This window comes from Phyllostomus hastatus, unplaced genomic scaffold (genome assembly GCF_019186645.2).
Source record: "Phyllostomus hastatus isolate PE091 unplaced genomic scaffold, TTU_PhHast_1.1 phas_contig_1155, whole genome shotgun sequence".
NCBI classification, from domain to species: Eukaryota; Metazoa; Chordata; class Mammalia; order Chiroptera; family Phyllostomidae; genus Phyllostomus; species Phyllostomus hastatus.
Genome location: NW_025333536.1, coordinates 1 through 25,517, shown reverse-complemented (window position 1 = coordinate 25,517; position 25,517 = coordinate 1). Strand labels below are relative to the sequence as shown.

At 43.9% G+C, this 25,517-nt stretch overlaps 2 protein-coding genes, 1 long non-coding RNA gene and 1 other non-coding gene across 4 annotated transcripts; 3 read left to right on the top strand and 1 right to left on the bottom strand.

Annotated features, from left to right (window-relative positions):
- Positions 1–1,719: 1,719 nt before the first annotated feature.
- LOC123820210 (trehalase-like) lies at positions 1,720–2,505 on the top strand. The gene is made up of 3 exons (XM_045840949.1): positions 1,720–1,932; positions 2,166–2,276; positions 2,494–2,505. Exons 1-3 carry the CDS (start codon positions 1,735–1,737, stop codon positions 2,503–2,505), a joined length of 321 nt encoding a protein of 106 aa, XP_045696905.1. The 5' UTR covers positions 1,720–1,734.
- Positions 2,506–2,709: 204 nt separating this feature from the next.
- Positions 2,710–3,537, top strand: LOC123820224. The gene is made up of 3 exons (XR_006785915.1): positions 2,710–2,757; positions 3,014–3,067; positions 3,317–3,537. It is a non-coding gene; the product is annotated as an uncharacterized LOC123820224 (long non-coding RNA).
- Positions 3,538–4,945: 1,408 nt separating this feature from the next.
- Positions 4,946–5,048, bottom strand: LOC123820230. The gene has a single exon (XR_006785917.1). It is a non-coding gene; the product is annotated as a U6 spliceosomal RNA (small nuclear RNA).
- An 11,330-nt stretch (positions 5,049–16,378) lies between these two features.
- Positions 16,379–25,411, top strand: LOC123820218 (trehalase-like). The gene is made up of 4 exons (XM_045840960.1): positions 16,379–16,479; positions 24,689–24,789; positions 24,923–25,067; positions 25,150–25,411. Exons 1-4 carry the CDS (start codon positions 16,385–16,387, stop codon positions 25,256–25,258), a joined length of 450 nt encoding a protein of 149 aa, XP_045696916.1. The 5' UTR covers positions 16,379–16,384; the 3' UTR covers positions 25,259–25,411.
- Positions 25,412–25,517: the final 106 nt, after the last annotated feature.

Genomic DNA, 25,517 nt, shown 5'->3' with positions numbered 1-25,517 from the left:
GGAGTACAAATGGGGGTCTATTCTTATCTTCACTCCCCTCCTTTTCTTACTGGGAAGGCCTTCTAGAGCCTATGAAAAGACCCCCTATTCCACACATCCAAAATCTCATGATTCCTCTCCCAAAACAGCTGCACATTTGTGTCCTCAGAGCTAGGGAATCCATACAGCCAGTGTTCTACCAAGGATGAATCTGGGGACAGGACAGTGCAGGTCCTGGGAGCTGCAAAGGACCACTTGCTCAGGGAATTCCAGGTCTTAGTGTTACAGGTGCAGCCAAGAGGGGGGACCCCAAATGGGCATTTGAAATGGGGTCCAGATCTCAAGGTGTCCAGATTTTAGGATGTCCTCACCACCACCCCCAGGTGTGGGTTGGGGGAAGGGACAAATGGAACAGGGCCATTGAGAGCTGTTTCCCATAGCAACAGCTTTGCAGCTAACCTCTGGTGTGGTCATTTAACCTTTGACTGGTTGCATAAGTATGTTAAATAGCTGTGGCCATGCCCTGAGCCAGGGGAATGGAAATAACTTCCCCACCAAGACGTAACTGGGGGGCAGGTCCCCGGAGTTACAGCACCTGCATGAGAGCTTAGAGATGATTAACTCCTTGACGTGGGGCTGCACCTGCCCAGACCCATGATGGCAGCCCAGTAAAGCTGGAAGGATATGAGTTCTGGCCTGTGAGGCCAAGTGTGGGAGGAGTCGGAAATGCGTCTGCAGAGGAAGATTGGCGCGGGGATTTAAACCCAGACACAGCAGCCATTGAGGGGGAGAACCACGCGGCCTTGACAGAGTGGAGACTCCCGCAGCCCTGAGAGGGAAAACCATGCAGCTGTGGAAGTACAGAGACAATCACAGCCATTGGAGAGAGAGAACCACACAGCTTTAGCAGAGTGGAGACTCCCACAGCCCTGAGAGAGAGAACCACGTGGCTCTGGCAGAGTGGAGACTCCGCAGCCCTGTGAGAGAGAATCACAATACAGCTTTAGCAGAGAACCACCACTCAGCTTTGGCAGAGTGGCGACCCTTTTCCTTGCAGTCGCTGAGGAGAGAAGCACGTGGTTTTGGCTGAGTGGGAACTCCAGTGGCCCTGAGAGAGAGGACCACGTGGCTGGAGCAGAGATCCCAGCGACACAGCTGAACCGAGGGAACCGAGGCAGAACCCGAGTAAAACCGAGTAAAACCCGAGTAGAACTGAGTGAACACGGTAGAGACCGAGGAGGTCTACCAGCCAAGATGGATTACTGGGAAGAACCAGGGGCTGCCAGAGCCGTGGACTTCTATTTCCTTTCCTGAGATATGGTACCCCAGACTGGGCAAAGGGGGGAAAGGAAGGACTGTGTGTTTGAGGGTATTTTAAGGGACTTTGGGATTTTGATGAAGTCATTAGGTCACTACTTTAAGTCTGTACAGCATTAAATAAATGTTTCCTTTCCTTTTCATGAATCTCTGGCATTGAAAGACATCTTTCCTATAGACGGTGGACATAACAGACCTGGGGGGCTTTTCTTTCTCAGTAATAGCATATCATCCCAAGGCACCACCCTTGTTGTTGTTCTGTAACACTAGAAGCCCAAAATGTGGTGGGCTATAAGTAGGCATGTTTCCTTAGACCTTGGGGACAACAATAGGATGCCAAAGTATTAGACCTCTGGAAGTTCATGGGGCCCAAGGATAGGAGCCCTGGTTACTCCATCTAAACCAAATGTCACCGCAGGGAATGACTCTCAAGCCACGATGTACAGAAACTTGCGGGAACAGCGCTTGGCTGCCCTGAAGGCCATCCTTTGGGACGAAGAGAAAGGTGTCTGGTTTGACTATGACCTTGAAAACAGAAAGAAGAACCGAGAGTTTTACCCATCCAACCTTGCTCCTCTCTGGGCGGGCTGCTTCTCTGACCCAGACGTCGTGGACAAGGCTCTGAAATACCTGGAGGTGAGGGGGCAGCACCACTTGCTCTCTCCCTGACTCTGAGCAGTGACCTCTGGCAAGTGTCAGCCACCCCCTCCTGTGCCTTAGCCTGACGGTCCCACTGCAGCCACCAGGGGGCAGGTGTGAGACAAGAAGAGAAGGCCCAGGAAAGTGACATCTGGCTTTAGGAAAGCCCAGCCTCCTGGCTCCCGGCCCAGCCCCCACCCACAGTTGTAGTGATGTCTGGAACGTTGCAGGACAGCCAGATACTGACCTATCGATACGGAATCCCAACATCTCTCCGGAAAACGGGCCAGCAGTGGGACTTCCCCAGTGCCTGGGCCCCCTCCAGGACCTGGTCATCAGAGGTAGGAGGCAGGGATGGGACATACCCCAGGACCTTACCGCCTGGGTGTAGAGGGTCAGCCTTCCAGGTACTGGGGAGTTGTGAACAAAGGATGCGGGGGGCGGGGGGGGGGCGGTCTTTCTCTGACTCCTCCGGCTCTCTCAGCCTCCCGCTCAGCAAACATTTATGCCCACCTCCACTTGTCAGGAGAATCAGCCCTCCACTCCCTCCAAAACCAGGCCCTGGATTAGAGCAGGTTCACCTGTGGTTCCAGAAAGGAGGTTGCAGGGCCCGGGCCTCCTTTCCTCCTTGAGAGAGAGGCTCAGGCCTCTGAGCCCCTTGGGGCAGGGGGCTCTGGAGGTTCAGGGTCCTGCCTCGGGGCGGGGGTTCAGGTCTGGCCAAGTCGCCTTCACCCTGGACTCAGGAAGTAGCTTTCCAGCTGGCGCAGGGTGGATCGAACCAACTTTGATGTCTACTCCCAAAAGGCAGCCATGTATGAGAAGGTGAGCGGGCCCTGAGCCCATTCCCAGCAGTACTCCTACCTGTGGTGAGGTGGGGAATTCTCAGGCTTTGCAAAGCCCAGATCCCGGGACAGTGGTGGCACCCAGTGGCTATTCCTGGGCACTGCATGGGTAAGCGCCAGACTACAGCCCCTTCTCCCAAAAGGCTCCCATTTCCTGCTCCTCCTAGAGGGCTGGATGGGGGGAGGGGGTGGGCTAGGGATAGTACTGACCTTAGAACTTGTCCTCTTGTCCCCAGTATGACATCGGCAATGGTGGACAACCCGGTGGCGGAGGGGAGTATGAAGTTCAGGTGAGTGGGCCAACATCCTACAGGGATTTGGGGGGCCCTGCTGTCCCCACAAGCTGACCATAACTTTTCCCTCTAAGCCTCCATTTCCTCCCATGTGTGTCCACAGGGAGGAGTCTGACTAGTACTCCTTGGTACCCCTGGGACTAGCTAGGCAGGGCCAGAGCCTCTGGGTAGAGATCCCACACACGTACCTAACAGCACTTGGGGCCTTCCCCAGGGTCTTTCCCCACTGGCCATGCCTCTCTCCAGGAGGGGTTTGGCTGGACCAATGGAGTGGTCCTGATGCTCCTGGATCTCTATGGTGACCGGCTGAGTTCAGGGACCCAGACAGCTTTCCTGGAGCCCCACTGCCTCACAGTTGCCCTTCTGCTTAGCCTGCTGCCACAGTGATGGGCCTCACTGCCCCCTCTGCCTTCAGGTGCTCCTCTAGCTCCAGCTCCTGCCTCATTAAACCTGTGCATGAGTCCCTACCTTCTCCTGCCTCTTCATTCTCCATCCCTGGAGACCCCATGCCCTCCTATACGTCCCGCCCGTCCTTGGTCATAGTGGATGGGGACAGGGTAGGAACCTGGAGGTCATGGGTTAGGCCCTGGGTCCCTCCTGGAACATTTTAATAAAGTGGAAATTCTACTCTGTTGGGAGGACCTGACCCTTCTACCCCAGGTACCCCAGCCCAGTGCCCCACACAACTTGGCCTCCCAGCAACATACTTCAAATGCTTTATTGTTCTGTTGAGATGCTTACAAATATTGCAAATCACCCAGCCTGGACCCAGCAACCATGGCCCAGTGCTGGAGAAGGGAGCAGAGAGGTGAGTTCAGAACAAATCTCACAAACTATGCTTTTGAACCATTCATTTTAAGGAGTTCAAACTTGAATGTATTAGTCTGGATCATTGTATGTCCTTAGGCACTTTTGAAAGCAATAGAACAATAGCTGACATGTATGTTATCAGCTAAGTACTCAGGAGGAGAAGGGAAGAAAGCTTTGGTAAGACCACAGTCATTCTATGGTGACTGTGGGCATAACTAAAGATGTGCTCCACTCTGAAGCAACATCCGGCTTAACACTGAGGTTGGAAATAGAATTCACTGAAATAATCTAGCCAGTAACTCCTCAAATAAACAAACAAGCAGCAATTTTTAAAAACACTGGTAGGAGGAGGGGAGGGCAGAGGGGAGCCAGTACCCAAAATGTCCATATTATCTAAAATGTCCATTTCTTGCCAAAAATTACAAGATGTATAAAGACACAGGAATGTATGCACACACACTTTAAAAATAAGTAGAAAAGAGAAACTGCCTAAGAGAGACCAAATGTTAGATCTAAACAAAAACACTTCAAAGTGGTCATTAAAAATGTGTCCAAAAAACTAAAGTGAACTGATAAAAGAAGTAAAGTATAATGATAATGTTGCATCAAATAAAAAAATAAAGAAAGAAATAGAAATTATTTTTTTAAAAAAAGAATCAAATGAGTGTTTCTAGTTTCTAGCCCAGCTTGGAAGTGATCAGAGTGATCTCTGAACAACAATTTAAAAACTGAACAAATCAAAAATTAACAACTCTTTCAGAGAGTTCAGATTTTTCAGAGAATTGAGATCACAGGGAAAACTGCCACCCCCAAAACTGGAGAGACAGGAGAATACAGAGAATTGCAACTTACCAGAGAAAAAACTCACAAGCCAAAACCCATGCAGAAACCAGTACTAAGTTTGTTTTGACCAGTATATCATGCCCAGCTTTTAACAAAAAAATATAAGGCATATTAAAAGGCAAAGAAGAAAACAGTTTGAAGTGATAGGAAAAGTATCGGAGCAAGCTCAGATCTAGCAGGGATCTTGGAACTATTAGACTGAGAATTTAATTTAATTTAATTTTTTTTATGGAACACTTCACAAATTTTCATGTCATCCTTGCACAGAGGCCATGCTAATCTTCTCTGTATCGTTCTAATTTTCGTATGTGTGCTGCTGAAGCAAGTATTAGATTGAGAATTTTATTTTATTTTTTAATATATTTTATTGATTATGCTATTACAGTTGTCTCATTTCCCCCTTCACTTCCCTCCAGCCTGTACCCCCCACTGTACCCACCCACATTCCCCCCTTTAGTTCATGTCCATGTTTCATACTTATGAGTTCTTTAGCTTCTACATTTCCCATACTATTCTTACCCTCCACTTATCTATTTTCAACCTACATTCTATGCTACTTATTCTCTATCCCTTTTCCCCCTCTCTCCTCCTCCCACCCCCCTGTTGCTAACCCTCCATGTGATCTCCCTTTCTGTGCTTCTGCTCCTGTTCTAGTTGTTTGCTTAGTTTCTTTTGGTTTTGCTTTAGGTGTGGTTGTTAATAATTGTGAGTTTGCTGTCCTTTTAATATACATGTTTTTTCTTTATCTCCTTTTCTTAAATAAGTCCCTTTAGCATTTCATAAAATAAGGGCTTGGTGATGATGAACTCCTTTAACTTGACCTTATCTGAAAAGTACTTTATCTGCCCTTCCATTCTGAATGAAAGCTTTGCTGGATACAGCAATCTGGGATATAGGTTCTTGTCTTTCATGACTTGGAATACTTCTTTCCAGCCCCTTCTTGCCTGTAAGGTCTTTTTTGAGAAATCAGCTGACAGTCTGATGGGAACTCCTTTGTAGGTTACTGTCCCCTTATCTCTTGCTGCTTCTAGGATTCTCTCCTTCATTTTTACCTTGACTAATGTAATTATGATGTGCCTTGCTGTGTTTCTTCTTGGGTCCAACTTCTTTGGGGCTCTCTGAGCTTCCTGGATTTCTTGGAAGACTATTTCCTTTGCCAGATTGGGGAAGTTCTCCTTTATTATTTGTTCAAATATGTGCTCAATCTGTTGCTTTTCCCCTTCCCCTTCTGGTACCCCTATAATTCGGATGTTGGAATGTTTAAAGATGTCCTGGATGCTCTTAAGCTTCTCCTCATTTTTTTGAATTCTTATTTCATCATGCTTTCCTGCTTGGTTGATTCTATCTTCCTTCTGGTCCACTGTATTGTTTTGAGACCCAGTTTCCTTCCCTTCACTATTGGCTCTCCTCCGTGTATCTTCCTGCATCTCTTTTATCGTATCCTGCATCTTTTCATCTAATTTGCACCCAAAATCAACCAATTCCGTGAGCTTTCTGATCACCAGTGTTTTGAACTGTGCATCTGATAGATTGGCTATTTTTTGGTCACTCAAAAGGATGAGTCCTGGGGTACTGATCTGTTCTTCTGTTGGAAACATGTCTCTCCCTGTCTCTCCTTTTCTTCCCATTTTTTTCTGGTCTGGTCGCTCTTGTTACGGTGAGGGCGGAGCCTTAGGTGTTCACCGGGGTTGGGCACCCCAGTCGCTAGATTGTGGCGTTATATGTGGGGGCGGGGGCAGGAGCAGGAACGGGAGGAAACAATGGCGGTAGTTCCATTCTCCTGGGATCTCAGACCCTTCTCTGGGATCCTGGGCTGCGAGCTCTGCCCTGGTCCACAATCACCGCCTCACTGGGTCTGCCAGCCACAGCTTGCGTACTCAGGGACCACAGCTGTGTTCTTGAGCACCGGATGGCTTTCGCGCCAATTTTGCGCCAATTTTTCCCCGACCTCCGCGCGCCGCTGACCCACACCCACCTGGCTCGTCCTCTCCTGCCAGTCTGGATGTACAGGTCTACTTCAACTTCTTGGCTGTCTGACTTCCATTCAGATAAATCCTCTATCAGTTCTGGGTGTTGTTCTAGCTGTAAATTGTTGTTGTTCTAATCTTGGTTGTGTGAGGAGGTATGCCTCCATCTTGCCGGAAGTCAGATTGAGAATTTTAAAAGAACTACAATTGTCCAGCCAAGATGGAGGCATAGGTGGACGCACCGTACCTCCACACACAACCAAGATTGGAACAACAACAATTTAGAGGCAGAATAACATCCAGAACTGACAGAAAATTTATCTGAATGGAAGTCGGACAGCCAAGAAGTTGAAATAGACCCATTTATCCACACCAGTAGGAGGGGCAGCGCAGAGATCAGAGACAGTTGGGCACATAAGGCATCTGGGGGCACATAAGGCATCTGGGGTGCGCAAGATCGCAGCGGGTGGACCCTGAGACCACAAGTGGCATCTGGCAGACCCAGTGAGGTGGCAATTGTGGAGCAGGGCAGAGCGCACAACCCAGGATCCCAGAGAATGGACTAAGGTCCCACGGAGAACAGAGCAACCGCCATTGTTCCCTCTCAACCCTGCCACCACATACAATGTCACAATCTAGCAACTGGAGTGCCCAGCCTTGGTGAACACCTAAGGCTCCGCCTCCTCATCATAAAAGGAGCAACCAAACCAAAAGGGGGGCTCAAACAGAAGAACAAATCAATGCCCCAGAACTCATCCTTTTAAGCAACCAAGAGATGGACAAATTATCAGATCCAGTTCAAAACACTGGTGATCAGGAAGCTCACAGAAATGTTTGATTTTGGTCACAAATTAGATGAACAAATGCAGGTTATGACTAAAGAAAAGAAGGAAAATGCAGAGGGAACCAATAGTGATGGGAAGGAAACTGGGACTCAAAACAATAGAGTGGACCAGAAGGAAGAAAGAAACAACCAAACAGGAAGGAATGGAGAAATAAGAATTCAAAAAAACGAGGAGAAGCTTAGGAACCTCCAGGACATCTTTAAATTTTCCAACATCTGAATTGTGGGGGTGCCAGAAGGGGAAGAGGAAGAGCAACAGATTGAAAATGTATTTGAACAAATAATAAAGGAGAACTTCCCCATTCTGGCAAAGGAAATAGACTTCCAGGAAATCCAGGAAGCTCAGAGAGCCCCAAAGAAGTTGGACCCAAGAAGAAACACAGCAAGGCACATCATAATTACATTAGTCAAGGTAAAAATGAAGGAGAGAATCCTAGAAGCAGCAAGAGATAAGGGGACAGTAACCTACAAAGGAGTTCCCATCAGACTGTCAGCTGATTTCTCAAAAAAAAGACCTTACAGGCAAGAAGGGGCTGGAAAGAAATATTCCAAGTCATGAAAGACAAGAACCTATATCCCAGATTGCTGTATCCAGCAAAGCTTTCATTCAGAATGGAAGGGCAGATAAAGTGCTTTTCAGATAAGGTCAAGTTAAAGGAGTTCATCATCACCAAGCCCTTATTTTATGAAATGCTAAAGGGACTTATTTAAGAAAAGGAGATAAAGAAAAAACATGTATATCAAAAGGACAGCAAACTCACAATTATTAACAACCACACCTAAAGCAAAACCAAAAGAAACTAAGTAAACAACTAGAACAGGAGCAGAAGCACAGAAAGGAGATCACATGGATCTCCCTTAACAGATCACCTGTTAGCAACAGGGGGGTGGGAGGAGGAGAGAGGGGGAAAAGGTACAGAGAATAAGTAGCATAGATTGTAGGTTGAAAATAGACAGGGGGAGGGTAAGAATAGTATGGGAAATGTAGAAGCTAAAGAACTTATCAGTATGACACATAGACATGAACTAAAGTGGGGGGATGTGGGTAGGAGAGGGTGTACAGGGTGGAGGGGAGTGAAGGGGGGAAATGGGACAACTGTAATAGCATAATCAATAAAATATATTTTTTAAAAAAGAAATAGAAATTATCAACAAGAACCAACATGAAATGAAGAATGCAATTTCTGAATTAAGAACACAGTAGAAGGAATCAAAAACAGGCTAGATGAAGCAGAGGATCAAATTAGCAAGCTGGATGACAAGGTAGAGAAATACTCCCAGAAAGATCAAGAAAAGGAAAAAAGACCCAGAAAGAATGAAGAGGCATTAAGGGAAATGCAGAACAACATGAAATGGAATATTATGCATACAATAGAAATACCAGAAGGAGAAAAAGAAGAGCAAGGTTGGAAAATCCGTTTGAAAAAGTGATGATGAAAAACTTCCCTAAGTTGATGAGGGAAAAAGACACACAAATCCAGGAAACACAGAGAGTCCCAATCAAGAGGAAACCAAAGAAGCCCACTTCAAGACACATCATAATTAGACCTGGCTACTGTACTTAGTGGATTGAGCGTGGGCTGCAAACCAAAGGGTCACTGGTTCAATTCCAAGTCAAGGCACATGCCTGGGTTGTGGGCTAGGTCATCAGTGGGGGCCAGATGAGAGGCAACCACACGTTGATGTTCTCTTCCTCTTCCTCCCTCCCTTCCCCTCTCTCTAAAAAATAAATAAAATCTTTAAACAGAAAAGACACATCATAATTAAAATGGCAAAATTCCAAGATAAAGACAGAATCCTAAAGGCAGCAAGCAAGAAACAGGAAGTTTCTTGGGAACATACAAAGGGAGCCCCGGGATAAGACTAACAGCTTTCTTCTCCATGGAAACGCTACAAGCCAGAAGGGATCAGCAAGGAATATTCCAAGTAATGAAAACCAAAGGCCTGCAAGCAAGACTACTCTATCCAGCAAGGCTCTCAATTAAAACTGAAGTCCAGCCCTGGTTGGTCTGGCTCAATGGATTGACCACTGGCCTGTGAACCAAAATGTCGCCAGTTCGGTTCCCAGTCTAGAGCACATGCTGGGGTTGTGGGCCAGGTCTTCCGTGGGAGGTGTGTGAGAGGCAACCACATATCAATGTTTCTCTCTCTCTCCCTCCCTTCTCCTCTTAAAAAAATAAATAAATAAATTTTTTTAAAAGAACATGATTTTAAATAGATGATAGATAGATAGATAGATAAAATGGAAGGTGAAATAAGGAGTTTCCCAGGCCAAAAAAAAAAAAAAGACTCAAAGGATACACCTCCACCAAACCAGCACTGCAAGAGATGCTAAAGGAAAGAAAAAGAGTGAGAGAGAGAGAGGAACACAGGTATGAAGGAAGTGAAATGGCAATGAATAAGTACCTATAATAATAATCTTAAACATAAATGGAATAAATGCTCCAACTGAAAGACATTGAATAGCTGAATGGATAAGAAAGCATGACCCACACATATGCTGCCTACAAGAGACCCACCTCAAAACAAAAGACCTACACAGACTGAAAGTGAAGGGTTGAAAAAAAAATATTCCAAGCAAATGGACAGGGAAAAAAAGTCAGGAGTAGCAATTCTAATATCAGACAAAATAGGTTTCAAAATAAGGGCCATAAAAAGAGATGCAGAAGGTCACTTCATAATACTCAAGGAAAGAATCCATTAAGAAGACCTAAACATTGTAAATATATATGCACCCAGCATAGGAGCACCCAAATATATAAGGAAAATCTTGGAGGACTTCAAGAAAGATATTGACAGCAACACAATTATAGTGGGGGATTTTAACACCCCACTGTCAAAAATGGACAGCTCTTCCAAACAAAACATCAACAAAGATATTGTGGCATTGAACAATGTCCTAGTTCAAATGGATTTAACTGATATATATATATATATATATATATATATATATATATATATATATATATATATATATATATATAGTCTTTGATCCCAAAGAAGCAAAAAATACACATTCTTTTCCAATGCATGTGGAATATTTTCAAAGACAGACCACATGATAGGTCACAAAACAAGCCTCAACAAATTCAAGAAAATTGAAATCATATCAAGCATTATCTCTGATCACAAGGGACTGAAACTAGTACCAGCCTCAAGGGAAAAAAAAACAACCCAAAACACTCAAATTCATGGAGATTGAATAGCATGCTATTAAACAATGAATGGGTCAAGAAGGAGATCAAGAAAGAAATCAAAAAGTTTCTGGAAACAAGTGAAAATGAACTTACAATAATCTAAAACTTATGGGACAGAGTGAAGTAGTCCTGAGAGGGAAATTCATAGCAATGCAGGCCTACCTAAAAAGGGTAGAAACGTTTCAAATAAACAACATAACCCTATATTTACAACAACTGGAGGAACAACAACAAAGACAATCTAGAGAAAGTAGAAAGAAGGAAATAACCAAGATCAAAAGAGAATTAAATGACATAGGGACTAAAAGCACAATTCTAAGGATCAATAAATCCAGGAGCTGATTCTTTGAAAAGATAAACAAAATCAACAAGCCTTTAAGCAGACTCATCAAGAAAAAAAGAGAGAGGACCCAAATAAACAAAATCAGAAATGAAAGAGGAGAGATTACAACTAACACCACAGAAATACAAAGATTGTAAGAAATTATTATGAACAACCATATGCCAAGAAATTTGAAAACCTGGGTGAAATAGACACGTTTCTAGAAAAAACATAATCTTCCAAAACTCAATGAAGAAGAAGCAGGAAGCCTGAACAGAACAATAACAGATGATGAAATTGAAGCAGTAATCAAAAAACCCAGAACACAAAGCCCTGGACTGGATGGTTTCACAAGAGAATTTTACAAAGCATTTAAGGAAGAGCTAACCCCTATCCTTTACAGACTATTCAAAAAAAGCTGAAAAGATGGGAATCTACCAAACTTTTTTTATGAAGCCAGCATCACCCTAATTCCAAAACCAGATAAGGACACAACAAAGAAAGAACACTACAGGCCAATATCGCTAATGAACATAGATGCTAAATCCTCAAAATATTGGCAAACCACATCCAGCAATACACTGAAAAGATCATACACCATGACCAAGTGGGATTCATCTCAAGGATGGTACAATATTCACAAATCAATAAATGCAATATATCACATAAACAAAAGGAAACACAAAAATCACGTGATCGTATCAATAAATGTGGAAAAAAGCATTTGATAAGGTACCACACCCATTTATGATAAAAACATTCATCAAAGTGGGAGTACAGGGAGCATACCTTGACATAATAAAGGCCATATATGAGAGACATACAGCCAACATCATACTCAGTGGGTAAACCTAAAAGCTTTCCCACTAAGATAAGGAAAAAGACAAGGATGTCTGCTCCCACCACGCCTATTCAACATAGTATTGGAAATCCTAGCCACAGCAATAAGACAAGAGAAAGAAATAAAAGACATCCAAATTGGAAAGGAAGAAGCAAGACTGTCACTATTTGCAGATGACATGATAGTGTACAGAGAAAATCCTATAGACTCCACAAAAAAAACTACTCGACCTAATACATGAATTTGGAAAAACAGCGAGATACAAAGTAAATATTCAGAAATCAAAGACATTTTTGTATACCAACAATGAAATATCAGAAACAAAAATCAGCGGGGAAGTCCCATTCGCTGTAACAACAAGAAAAATAAAGTACCTAGGAATAAACCTTGCCAAGGAGGTAAAAGACCTGTACTCAGAAAACTACACAACACTAAAGGAAGAAATTAGGGAAGACACAAACAAATGGAATCATATATCATGTTCATGGATTGGAAGAATTAATATCATCAAAATGTCCATACTACCTAAAGCAATTTATACATTCAATGCAACCCCTATTAAAGTACCGATAACATATTTCACAGATACAGAACAAACATTTCAAAAAATTTATATGGAACCAAAAAATGACCCCAAATAGCTGAAGCTATTTTTTAGAAAGAAGAACAAAGTAGAAGGGATCACAATACCTAATATCAAACTGTATTATAAAGCCTCTGTAATCAAAACAGTCTGGTACTGGCATAAGAACAGACTCATAGACCAATGGAACAGAATAGAGAGCCCAGAAATAAACCCAAGTTTCTATGATCAATCAATATTTGACAGAGGGGGCAGAAACATAAAATGGAGCAAAAATAGCCTCTTCAACGAATAATGTTGGGAGATCTGGACAGCTACATGCAAAAAAATGAAACTTATTCACCACCTTACACCATACACAAAAATAAATTCAAGGTAGATAAAAGACTTAAATATAAGCCATGACACCATAAAAGTCCTAGAGGAAAACAAAAACAGGAAAATGTGAGATATTCTATGCAGCAAGATTGTCGCTGATGTGTCCCCTAGAGCAGGGACATAAAGGGAAGAATAAACAAATGGGACTTCATCAAAATATAAAACTTCTTCAAAGCTAAAGAAAACTACATTAAAATGAAAAGAGAACAACCATATGGGAAAACACATTTGCCATGATACCTCTGACAAGGGTTTGATCTCCAAAATATATAAAGAACTCACACAACTCCACTCCAGGAAGACAAACAACTCATTTAAAAAATGAGCAAAAGACCTGAATGTACACTTTTCCAAGAAGGACATACAGAGGGCCCAGAGACATATGAAAAGATGTTCAGCATCATTAGCCATCAAAGAGATGCAAATTACAACCACATGAGATACCACTTCACACCAGGCAGAATGGCCATCATAAACAAATCAACAAAAAACAAGTGTTGGAGTGGATGTGGAGAAAAGGGAACGCTAGTGTACTGCTGATGAGAATGGAGACTGGTGCAGCCACTGTTGAAAACAGTATGGAATTTTCTCAGAAAACTAAAAATGGAACTGCCTTTTGACCTGGCAATTCCACTGCTGGGATTATATTCTAAAAACCCTGAAACACCAATCCAAAAGAACCTATGCACCCCAATGTTCATAGCAGCACAATTTACAATAGCCAAGTGCTAGAAGCAACCTAAGTGCCCATCAGTAAATGAGTGGTTCAAAAAACTATAGTACATTTACATGATGGAATACTATGCAACAGAAAGAAAGAAGGAGCTCCTATCCTTTGCAACAGCATGGATGGAACTGGAGAACATTATGGTAAGTGAAATAAGCCAGATGGTGAGGGACAAATACCATATGATCTCACCTTTAACTGGAACATAATCAACAAAAGAAAAAAGCAAACAAAATATAACCAGAGACATTGAAATGAAGAACAATCTAACAATAGCCAGAGGGGAGGGGGAGGGGACAGCAGGGAGAAGGGTTTACAGGAACTACTATAAAGGACACATGGACAAAACCAAGGGGGAGGGCATAAGCAAGCGAGGGAGGTGGGTTTGGCTGGGGTAAGGGAGGGAGTGGTGGGGAGAAAATGCAGACAACTGTAATTGAACAACAATAAAGTAAATTATAATAAATAAATAAGAAAATAACAAGTGTTCAAGAAAATAGGTAAACTGGAACCATTGTACCATGTTGCTAAGAATGTAAAATGGTCTGACTGCTGTGGAAAACAGTTTGGTGCTTCCTCAAAAATTAAGCATTGAATTACCATATGATCCAGCAATTCCACATCTAGATATATACTCAAAAGAACTGAAAGCAGGGTCTCTAAGACATTTTTATACCCATGTTTATTGCAGTATTATTCACAATAGCCAAAAGTTGAAAGCAACCCAGTGTCCAACAACAGATGAATGGATAAACAGAATGTGGTATGTACCTGAAATGCAATAGCATTATTCAGCCTTTAAAAGGAATGAAATTCTGATACATAATGACCCTTTAAAAGATTATGCTAAATAAAATAAGCCACACACAAAAGAACAAATATTGTATGATTCTACTTATATGAAATACCTAGAATAGGCAAATTTGTTGAGACAGAAAGTAGAATAATGGTTTCCGGGGGCTGTATGGGGAGCAGTCTGAGGACTTATCACTAAATACTTACAGAATGTGTGTTTGGGATTGTAAAATAAAGTTTTGGAAATAGATGATGGTGATAATTGCACAACATTGTGGATGTGATATACAGTAAATTAATTTGAGTTGTGCACTTAAAATGGTTGAAATGGCAAATTTTGTGTTATGTGTACTTAACAACAATTTAAAAAATTGTTTTAAAAAGAAAGAAGCATTTAGCATTTGGAGACAGGGGTAGCAAGAAGGAAGTGGGCAAACTACCAGCCCAGGTGACTATTCCTGTGCAGAGGGATGTGACACTGTCAAAGGAAAGCACAGGGCCTTGGCTATCTTATCTAGTGGCAAATGGTACCAGGAAGGCCCAAGTTAGAGGGCTTCCCCATCTCAGTTCTCATTTCATTCTCAAGAATGAATTCAGGTGAGAGACAGAAATGAGGTGGTGAGTTTATTTATGAAATACACTTGAACATGACACTGAAAGCGGGCACACAGCTAGTCTGAGTACCTCGCCTTATTAGAGTTTTAAGGGTTATATGTAGGCAGCGCAGCCAGCATCCAAGCTCCCCATCCTCTTCCCTTCTCAGGATGATGCCATTAAGATAAGTTTCAAAGGTTTCCTTTCCCAAATAGTAGAAATGATACACACAGAATGTCAAGGCTCCCCTCCTCCTGGCTTATCATGTAGTCTCTCTTGTGACCTTTGGAACACCTGGCAATCTTATTTGACTGGGCTCAGGACTACCAAATTAATGAGTGAGACCTGTCTCCCTCACCCTCCTTGCCTTGGTTTGTTCTCTACCCTAACAGCAAACTCTGCCCAGGCACTACAACTGGCATCCTGGACAGCGAGCCTGAGGCATGAAGGAAAAACATACAATCACTAAGCTCAGATGGTTGGTGGGTGGCAGTATGCACCTTCCCCCATCCCATGTGCCATTTCAGGCCCCAGTCATCTACCCTGGGCCATTGCTGCAGCCTCCTGACATGCCCCTGGACCACCCTAATGCTGAGGGGGTCAGCTTCCTAAAGCAAATCTAATCCTGCTGCCTCAGCTCACAAGTTTCTCTGCTGGTTCCCTCACTGGAAACCTGCTGCCTCCTTGGTTTGGCCAAGGCTATTTACAGGCTGGTGCCAACATGTTCCTCTGGCCTAGTCTCACACCCTCCCCACACCAACCCCCAGGTTCTGTCTGGCCATGCTGAGCCTCTCACATTTCCTTATGAGTGTTCTCTGCATACATTGAAAGGGTCTCCAGCCCACTCCCTTGGCAAACTCCTAAGTAATCTTGAAAACCCATTGTAAATGTCACCACTATGTTGGGTCTTCCTGACTCTTCCTCAGAAGGGATGGCTGTGCCCTCCTGCTGTCCCACAGCACTTCTTGTAGATAAATTGAGTTATACACTACACGTGGGACAGAATCTTGAGCTAGGCTAAAATGTTAAAGAAATGGTAACCTTCTGAGGTGGAGGTCTTGGGGCCATTCAAGCAACTGGCATCTTGGTCAAAGATGTGTGGCCTAATTATGTCCCTTGTCCTTAGGTGCCCACTCCCCCATCCTTATTCCCCAACCACATGACCCTGAGGAAGGGGCCTAAGAAGTGGTACTAGTTGAGACTGAGAAACAGAAGAGGAGAAAAAGTACAAAATTGGGGGTGGGGTGGTTTCTGTGAACAAGTAGACCACATATAAACCAGGCACACAAACCCCTCAGGTGACCACGCCTCACATGTGGACTTTGGCTGCTCGGGTGGGGCAAGTGAGTCAGGCTGTGCCCCAGCAGGCAGGAGGTGCCTGAGCTCGCTCATTTGGCTGCAGCCATAGCCAGCATGACTGAGAAGACCTGGGAGCTGTGCCTGCTGCTTCTGCTGGGGCTAGGGCTGGGGCTGGGGTCCCAGCAGGCTCTACCCCCACCCTGTGAGAGGTAGGAGTGGAGGAGGCAACGGGGGATGGAGCAGAGAAGCTGAGATGAGATCTCAAGCATTGGGGGTCAGACTTTCAGAGGGAAGGGAAGGAAATTCGGTTTTCTCATATAGCAGGCTCTCTGCCGGGCACTGACCTCTAGTGTGGAGAAAGATCCTGCCTGAAGTTGGCCTATGCATAGTGGAAGAACCTGCCACGAGCCTTCCTTCCTACCCTCCCTCCAAGCTGCTCCTTGAACTGTGCAGGACTGTTCTCAGGATTGTTCTAGGAAATGTTCTGCTTAATTTACCTAGCCTCAAAGTGAGATGGGGTATAAGGAACTGAAAGGAGATCCTGGGTTTAACCTCTGACCTCTGTGACAAAGGACAAGAAACTGCTTCCCAGAGCCACAGTTTCTACCTCCAAATAATAAAGGCAAGAGGCCCTGTCCTACCTCCCAGACTCACAGGACGTCATCCATTCTTTGTGAATATGGATTATCAAGCTTTCACTATGCCTTCTAGGGCTGCAGCAGTGAACAAGAAAAATGAGGCCTTTGCCTTCATCAACCTTACATAATAAGCAAGAAAATAGAAGCTAAATAGTGATAGAAGCACAATTAAAAGTGAAGTGAAGTTAGGGAACCACTCAAGGGAGTGGGTGAATAGAGAATGTTTCAGATAGAAGGGTAGGAAAAGTGTCTTTGAGAAACTGACATTAGAGCACAATCATGGAAAGAACTATACTGTGCGGATCTGGGACAAGACAGTCTAGCATGGGAACTGCAGTGCAAAAGCCCTGAGGTCACTGTTCAAGGACCAGGAAGAAGGCCTATGTGGTTGGGACAGAAGTGGTAATAGGCTGGAGGAGGCAGAGGCTCCAAGAAAGAGGGGCCCAGCGTTTGGGTTTCATTGGCAGGACCAGAAAGGTAAGAAGTGGTTCCATATGGGATATATTTTTGGAGGTTGAGCTGATCAAATGCTGATGATTGATTCTGGAATATAAAAAGGGAAAGGATGTGTCTGGGATAATTCATAGATTTTATCCTGAGGAGTTGTAATAGGAATTTCAAAAAGGCTGTGTGATCAAGTTGGTTGCCAAAAGTAGAGACAAAAGACTGTCAGGAGTCCCTAAGCCCATCTCAGCTTCAGGGATTTCCTAGTACTCACCAAATGGTTATATCCATAGTACAGTTTATTACAGTGAAAGAGTACAGATTAAAATCAGGAAAGGCATATTGGACTCTGGCCAGTGTGGCTCAGTTGGAGCATTGTCACATCACCAAAGGTTGCAGGTTCAGTTCCCAGTTAGGAGGGTACATACCTAGGTTGTGGGTTCAATTCCGAGTCCGGGTGCATATGAGAGGCAACTGATAGATCTCTCTCTCTCTCTCTTTTCCTTTCTGTCTAAAAACAATGGGGAAAAAAAATGTCCTCAGGTGAGGACTGGGGAAAAAAAAAGGCATATAGGACAGAGTCCAAGAGAGAAAAAATGTAAGCTTCCAGTGATCTTCTCCCAATGGATTTATACAGACACCTAATTTTTCTAGCAATAGTGCATGACCACATCCATGAAGTATGGCCAACCTGGAAGCTCATCTGGACCTTGTTTTCCACAGATTTTATTGGGGACCAGTTACAGAGGAATGGAGTATCCACATGACTGACCTTAGTTACTCAGTCTCCAAGTCTCTAAAGATTAAAGAGACACTGGGTATTTCTTGGCCCCCACCATAAGTCACACTGTTAGCATAAAGTATCTGGCATGGCCTAAGGCCCCAGTTAAAAAAAAGGCTTATCTGGCAGAGCAAAATATGAAACCTGAGGGGTTTGTGTGAATATCTGAAGTTGTAGCCAGTTGGTCAGAAATAGGGGGTAGCTTGGGGACCCCTGGACTTGCAACTGGTGCCTGGAATGAAGGCAGCCATATTGGGGACTGTATCCTTGACCTGGTGCTGATGTCTGAGCTAAATGATTAGTGCCAGAATTATATTGCAATATTGCAGTTGGTGTCAGAAAACATGTGATTTACTAGAATGACCTTGACTCACTGAAACACGTGGCTTAGGGAATAGCAAGATGAAAAGGAAGGGGTTGAGAAGCCTTTAATTCCTGCATGGCCACAGGGTCACCCATGGTTTGAAAAAGCAGTTGTGCTGTGATTGGTTACTAAAGGTAAAAGTTACCAATGGAACCTGGCTGGTGTAGCTCAGTGGATTGTGCACGGGCTATGAACCAAAGTATCGCAGGTTCGATTCCCAGCCAGGGTACATGCCTGGGTTGCAGGCCACAGCCCCCATCAACCGTACATTGATGTTTCTCTCTCTCTCTCTCTCTTTCTCCCTCCTTTCCCTCTCTAAAAATAAATAAATAAATCTTTTTTAAAAAGTTACCAATGGAATTTAAAGATGATGGATCTAACTCCTGGGGTGTTGACTCACTGGATACATAAGAAAATACAAAATAATCAGGCCCTGGCTGGTGTAGCTCAGTGGATTGAGTACAGGACTGCGAACCAAAAGGTCACTGGTTTGATTCCCAGACAGGGCACATGCCTGGGTTGCTGGCCAGGTCCCCAGCAGGGGACGTGCAAGAGGCAACCACACATTGATGTTTCTCTCCCTCTCTTTCTGCTTCCCTTTCCCTTTCTCTAAAAATAAATAAATAAAATCTTAAAATAAAAAGAAAATACAAAATAATCAGTTAATGTTTCCTATAATAGCAAAATTGAAAGTGACAGATGGGCCAAGGTTAGATTCCGACCAGTCCAAACTTCACCTTCCCATCTCAGGAGCCCCTGCCAGTGGCTTCAGATCCATTTCCCAAGAAAACAGTTATTTTGAAACAACAAATAACAAAGAAGAGAATGGGTTTAGACCAGAGATTTTCAACTTTCTTTTCATCTCATGGTACACATAAACTAATTACTAAAATACTTTTTTGTCAATCTGACAAAAAAATTAGTTATAGTTTTCAGTCATTCACATTGGATGACTATTGTTGTGTTGGCTATTGTCATTTTTTATTTGACAACCTAAGGCAAAAGAGGTCAGTGCCCCTGACTAAATAGTCAGGCATTGCATGTTTTAAAAATTCTTGAGGCACACCAGTTGAAAACTGTTAGGATAGACAATGGAGAGAGTCAATGGACTTATCCCAGCAGGGAGACCTCTTTAAATGGTTATTAAGAAATGTTTGCTTTATTCACAGAGCAAGGAGAGAGTCAAGAGACTCATCCCAGCAGGGTAGAAATCTTTAAGTAGTTACTAAGAAGTGGGATGAATAAAGCAGCTGTTTACAGGGGTCAAAACAAAAAATCTTAATGCAGCACTCTTAGAGGTTGAGTGTACCAGTGGGAGACACCCCAAAATGAAAGGGCCATAAATGAATCTGCTTTATTCTCCCTCCTTTGGTGAACTTTAGAAAACAGCAAAGCAAAGAGGACAATAAGAGACCTGACCTCCAGTCTGCTGGGACAATTGTCCTGAAATTTAATCAGGATAAAGATTGATGAGAGGGTCAGAGTCCCTTAGATATGTCCCCTGCTGAGCACTCAAAGCTTTAGGCATATGAGTAGGCAAAATGGTTGGAGATTAGAGAAGTTTCTTGGACTCTGTGACATGAAAACCCTGTGCCCTGTGGTACCAAAAGCCACTAGTGATGCCCTAACAGGGGCTACAATCAGATTGAGAGGATAATGGAATGCAAAAGTTGAAAAGATTAAGATAAAAGTTCAGATGAAATTTGGAATGTTTGAACAGACGTTATGTCACATGGTTGTTTCTCCTTATCCTAAATGTAGGGAACACTTCTCCTACCCAGTATTGTACAAATCGAAACCTGTTGGTGAAGTCCTAACAGGGTCACAATTCAGAATGCAAGGGTTGATAGAACTAAGGTTAAAAAGTGGTATGGATAAAAACTGGTATGTTTGAACAGTTACGTGAAGTGGTTGCATCTGTTTCACCTGAATGTGTTACAGGGATGGATATTGTGCCTGACCAGGGAATGTTTCCACTATCTAGTACTATAAAACAAAAGGCATGTAAATCTGCCTGTTGAGCAATATTAACTGGGCATTGCAAATGATTAATCAGTAAGGCTGTCAGAGTCCACATAGATTGTAGCCTCCTGTGCAGCACAGACTGGGAGTACAGCAAAAACCTGTGGGCACCTCCCAGCATGACTGTTGGGACTTTGGACTAAAGAATTGACAATTTCCATTTGAGGGGCAATTAGTAGCATGCTATCAGACATTAATTGAAACTGCCCCTATGATCACTTTGAAACTTGAATTACCCATAATATATTGAGTGATATAAATGCTCCAGGAGGGAGGGCAGTGCCCAGAAGTGTTCCATAATAAAACGGAACAGGTCTATGCAGGGGCATACTACTAGGGGAATGTAGAGCTACTCGGTGTATTCCGCAGCAGGTACTCTTTTCCCCAGGACTGACTTTGGAACAACCTGATGAGCTGCCAGACTCTATTGCTACTTGGACAGTACCCAATAAACAGCTCTCAATTGACCAGAAAGGAGCTGATGGTTTACGGATGGCAGTGCCAAGGTGAACAGAGAACATACTCTTTGGAAGGCTGCCACTCTGATTAAAGATGATAAAATCAAATTTGTTTGGTGAAATGAATTACATGAATTATAAACTGGTTGCTACTATGTTTGGGTTTTACCTACTCTCAGTCAGTGTCCTATGACCTGGTCATATGGTCAGGCAGAAGGGCAAAGGAAAAATTGGTCTATAAAAAATAATGCCCTTATGTTGCACAGTCCTATGGAAATCACTATGGGAATGTCAGGGACATAGTAAAATAGAAGACATTGATTACTATCAGAAGAACCCCCTTCTTTGATCAGAAGGTAATTGGAGCCCTGGCTGGTCTGGCTCGCTGGCTTGTGAACCAAAGGGTTGCTGATTCGATTCCCAGCACATGTGTGGGTTACAGGCCAGGTCCCCAGTAGGGGGCATGCCAGAGGCAACCACACATCAATGTTTCCCTCTCTTTCTCCCTCCCTTCCCCTCTCTCTAAAAATAAATAAATAAATAATCAAATAAATAATCCTTTAGAAGAAAAGAAGGTAACTGGAGCCAGCAAGTGTACTCCTGTAGGGTAGCCACTTTGGTTCCTGAACTAAATGAACATTGGGAGCCTGCAGCAATGCAGCAGTGGGCTGGATCTGAATATATTCCACCTGTACTCTCTGAGGCACAAAACCTAGTAAGAACTGTTCTATGCACCAACAAGAGAGACAGACTATAGATGGTTATCAGGCAGGTTCTCTGGGGGAAATGACGTTCATACAGCTGGCAAGGGGGACTGATGTTGGGAGACTCAGTCCTACAGAAGGCTACAGTGAGTCCTGCAGAAACATACACCTGCTCTAGACTGGACTTTTCTCACCCAGTAACCTGAAAACTTAGAGTCAAAAGACACTGGCATTTTCCTAGAGTTCTCTTTAGTCGTCAACAATTAGTCTAGCTAATCATCATATCCTAATATGAAAATGTCCCCCAGAGCAATGACACTCAGGACTGCAGGCCTCCATTCAACTTTGTCAGGTTCCAAAGGCAAGTGTGCTCACGGCAAACATACCACATCTGTCCCCCAAAAGTCCAGCCATTATTAATATAATGAGAACAGTTTGCATGACATCAATGTAACCTGGCAGCCAAGGAGAGAGGACTGGAACGCACATGCGTGAGTTCACTGTACTAGTCAGTGAGGGTAGAGGGTAGAGGATGCCTTTGAGTGAGCGCGTGTACTGTCTGGCCATCACATTCAAAATGACAGCAAGTAGAACAAAAGATCTGCATCAAATTTTACATTAAGCTTAAACATTCCTCGGTGGAAACTATTCAGATGATTAAGAAAGCCACAGCCATGGGCAACTGGTGATTGGCAGCTTCATCACGACAATGTTCCGACTCATACATCATGTCTCGTGCAGAGTTTTTTTGGTGAAACATCAAATCACCCAGGTGACTCAGCCTCCCTACAACCCTGATTTGGCACCCTGGGACTTCTGGCTTTTCCAGAAACTAAAATCACTTTTGAAAGGGAAGAAATTTCAGGCCATCAGTGAGACTCAGTAAAATACAACAGGGCTGATGGTCATTGGGAGAACTGTGTGAGGTCCCAAAATGCCTACTTTGAAGGGGACTGAAGTGTCATTGTCCTGTGTACAATGTTTCTTGTATCTTATATCTTCTTCAATAAATGTCTCAATTTTTCATATTACATGGATGGATACCTTCTGGACAAATGGCTTCACAATTTCAGGCATCTGGTATAACCATTCTAAAGACAGTATTAATCTCCTTCTTCTGATCCTCTCTTCTAGGCACCAATGTAATATTGGATTTCCCATTTTTGTTGCATACCCAATTAATCATCTCCTTACCCCCAGCTAGTAGTCCTCCTTCTACTTGTCACTGATGTTTACTAAACATTTCTACCTTGGGAGGAAACACAAGGTTTGGCCACTGTACAGATTCAGGTGCCAGCAGTGCTCCCCTAGAGTCCCCTCCCATTGATAGGATAGGGTTACACAGGTCCAGGATGAGGGGCTATTCCTACTACTAGGCGATGTAACTGCACTCACTGACAGTCTGGTTCAGGCAGATGGGCTGTAGGCATGGCCTGCCCCATCAGGCCCTCAGGAATTCTGACATATATGTTTAAAGGTACAATTACATTTTCTTGCTTAGGGATCATCCCTCCTTCTGGCACTTGTAGGTGTATTCCTGGTCCTGGAGACCACTGCATCAGGTAGTAAAACAGTAAGTCCAGATGATGTGGAAAACAATTGTATAGTCTTATCAGTAACCTCTCCTCAGAATCCTTCAGAAACAGAGAAGACTATCCAGTAGGGACCTTCCCTTGACCTCCCCTCCACATGTTGAATGGTAGCACACACATGAAATTTTGCAAGCCAGTCCTTCATGCTTTTTTCTCTCCCCATTTAGGACAACAAATGTTTCAATTGCCTCTTCCAATTTTCTATCAAGCCATCACTCTGAGGACATATGTCACATTAATGTTCATTTGACTTGATACCTCTTGGCCCATTGTTGGAACTATGGGCTGTTCAAATTTGTACAGTATCTTCTGTTCCAATATAGTATTTTATAGTATTTTAAGCATTTTCATCTACAATCAGGTATGTGAAGCTGCTTTAATGTGCCCCTAAATTCCCATAGTGATCTCCTTGGGTTATGCTCCATATGGGCATTTCTTTAATGGTTCAGTTTGTCACAGCCTATCTGCCAGGCCATTGACCTCTGTCCATGAGTCAATAAAAACCTAAACCCAGCAGCTTTTATTGTTCAATTCTTCCATCACTGCAAAGGAAACAGCATGCAATTCAGCACACTGAGTTGATTTGTTCTTAAGTTTGCCAAAGCTTTCTATTAGTCAGTCAGAGTACAGTAGCCTTCCAAACAAGATACTTTGTACTACTTTGGAAGTACCATTAGTAAACTAGCTGTTTTGGTCAATAGAGATTGCTCACTACTAGAAATTGGGCACCTACTGGTGGCTCTTCAGGTCCTTCCAAAGTCCCAGCCCTGCAGGAAAAGAGGCCACCGGCTTTTATGTTCCCCTTTGCATTCACCAAGTAGTGTGTTCCTGTGCAAACCATTTCAATTTTATTAAGGAACTCTTTGGGGGCACTGCCTTCTTTATCAGTGTTTCTCTGATATCACCCAAGATACAATAGGTATTTCAGGTTTCAGGAATATTTTATGTCCTTTAATCATAGAGGCAGTTTCAATCAACACTCAATAGCAAACTAGTGATTGTATCCCAAATGGTACATACCGTATCTTACAGCTGGAAATTTTCTGATCCAAAAATCTCAGCAATTGCCACTGGGTGCAACTCACAGGCTTTTAACCGGGTCTTCACATGGCAACTGCACAGAGAATTGGTCCATTTTATTCTCATGTGTCACTTATTAAAGTGGCAACCTCATTGTGCCCATTGAGTATGTCATACTGTTTCAAATTAACAACCAACGTGGGCTCAAGTAATTGTTCAGGTCCTTTACTTCACAGAGACCCTCCTACTTCTCTCAGCCCTGTATGGTGCCACCACCCATAAGCCCCTACCACACATGTGCACATGCACACACATGGCACACACAACTCTTCTCAGTCCAGAGAATATGCCCCAGACTCTAGCTTTTCTTCTCCCCCTCCCAATTCTCTCTGCAGCCAGATTTACTGCCATGGGGACCTCCTGCACCAAGTTCAGATGGCCAAACTCTACCAGGATGACAAGCAGTTTGTGGACATGCCACTGTCCTCAGCTCCAGGTGAGGCTCCTTGGGGCCCTGCCTTCTCCTGAATCTTCCACCAAAGATAGCAGGGGCAAAGCCAGGCAGAGAGGCATCTGATCAGGGAGGGTTCATGGGGTTCCACTGATCCCTCCCTGTGCCTGTTGCCAAGATCAAGTCCTGCAGCACTTCAACAAACTGGTCAACACCCACAACCACAGCATCCCCGCTGATCAGCTGCAGGTGTTCCTCCAAGAACACTTCCATGCAGTGGGGCAGGAGCTGCAGCCCTGGATCCCTGAAGACTGGAAAGACAGGTATAACTCCGGACAAGAAACAGGAGAGGGGCCTTTGAATGGGGCTGCCTTCCTGAACTCTGCCAAGCCAATGTCCTTCCAGCCCCCGGTTCCTACAGAAGATCTCAGACTCCAAGCTGCGAGCATGGGCAGGGCAGCTGCACCAACTCTGGAAGAAGCTGGGAAAGAAGGTAAAAGTGTCTTGGGCCTGAGAGAGGGATGTGCCATTTTGGTGCCCACCCTGCCCCTACAGCAAAGACTGGGACTCATTTCCTGAGAACACAGCCTCCCACTCCTTGGGTCCTTGAAAAATTCCTCTCTAGAAAGAATTTCTAAGAGGGAGCAGGGGAACATCTACTTGTAACTCCTCACCTCCTCCCAGAAGCCCTCCCAGCCTCCCGTAGGCAAACCTAGCCTACTCTGCCATCTCCTTACTGCCCAGTCCTGTCTCTAACACCACTTGGTAACAAA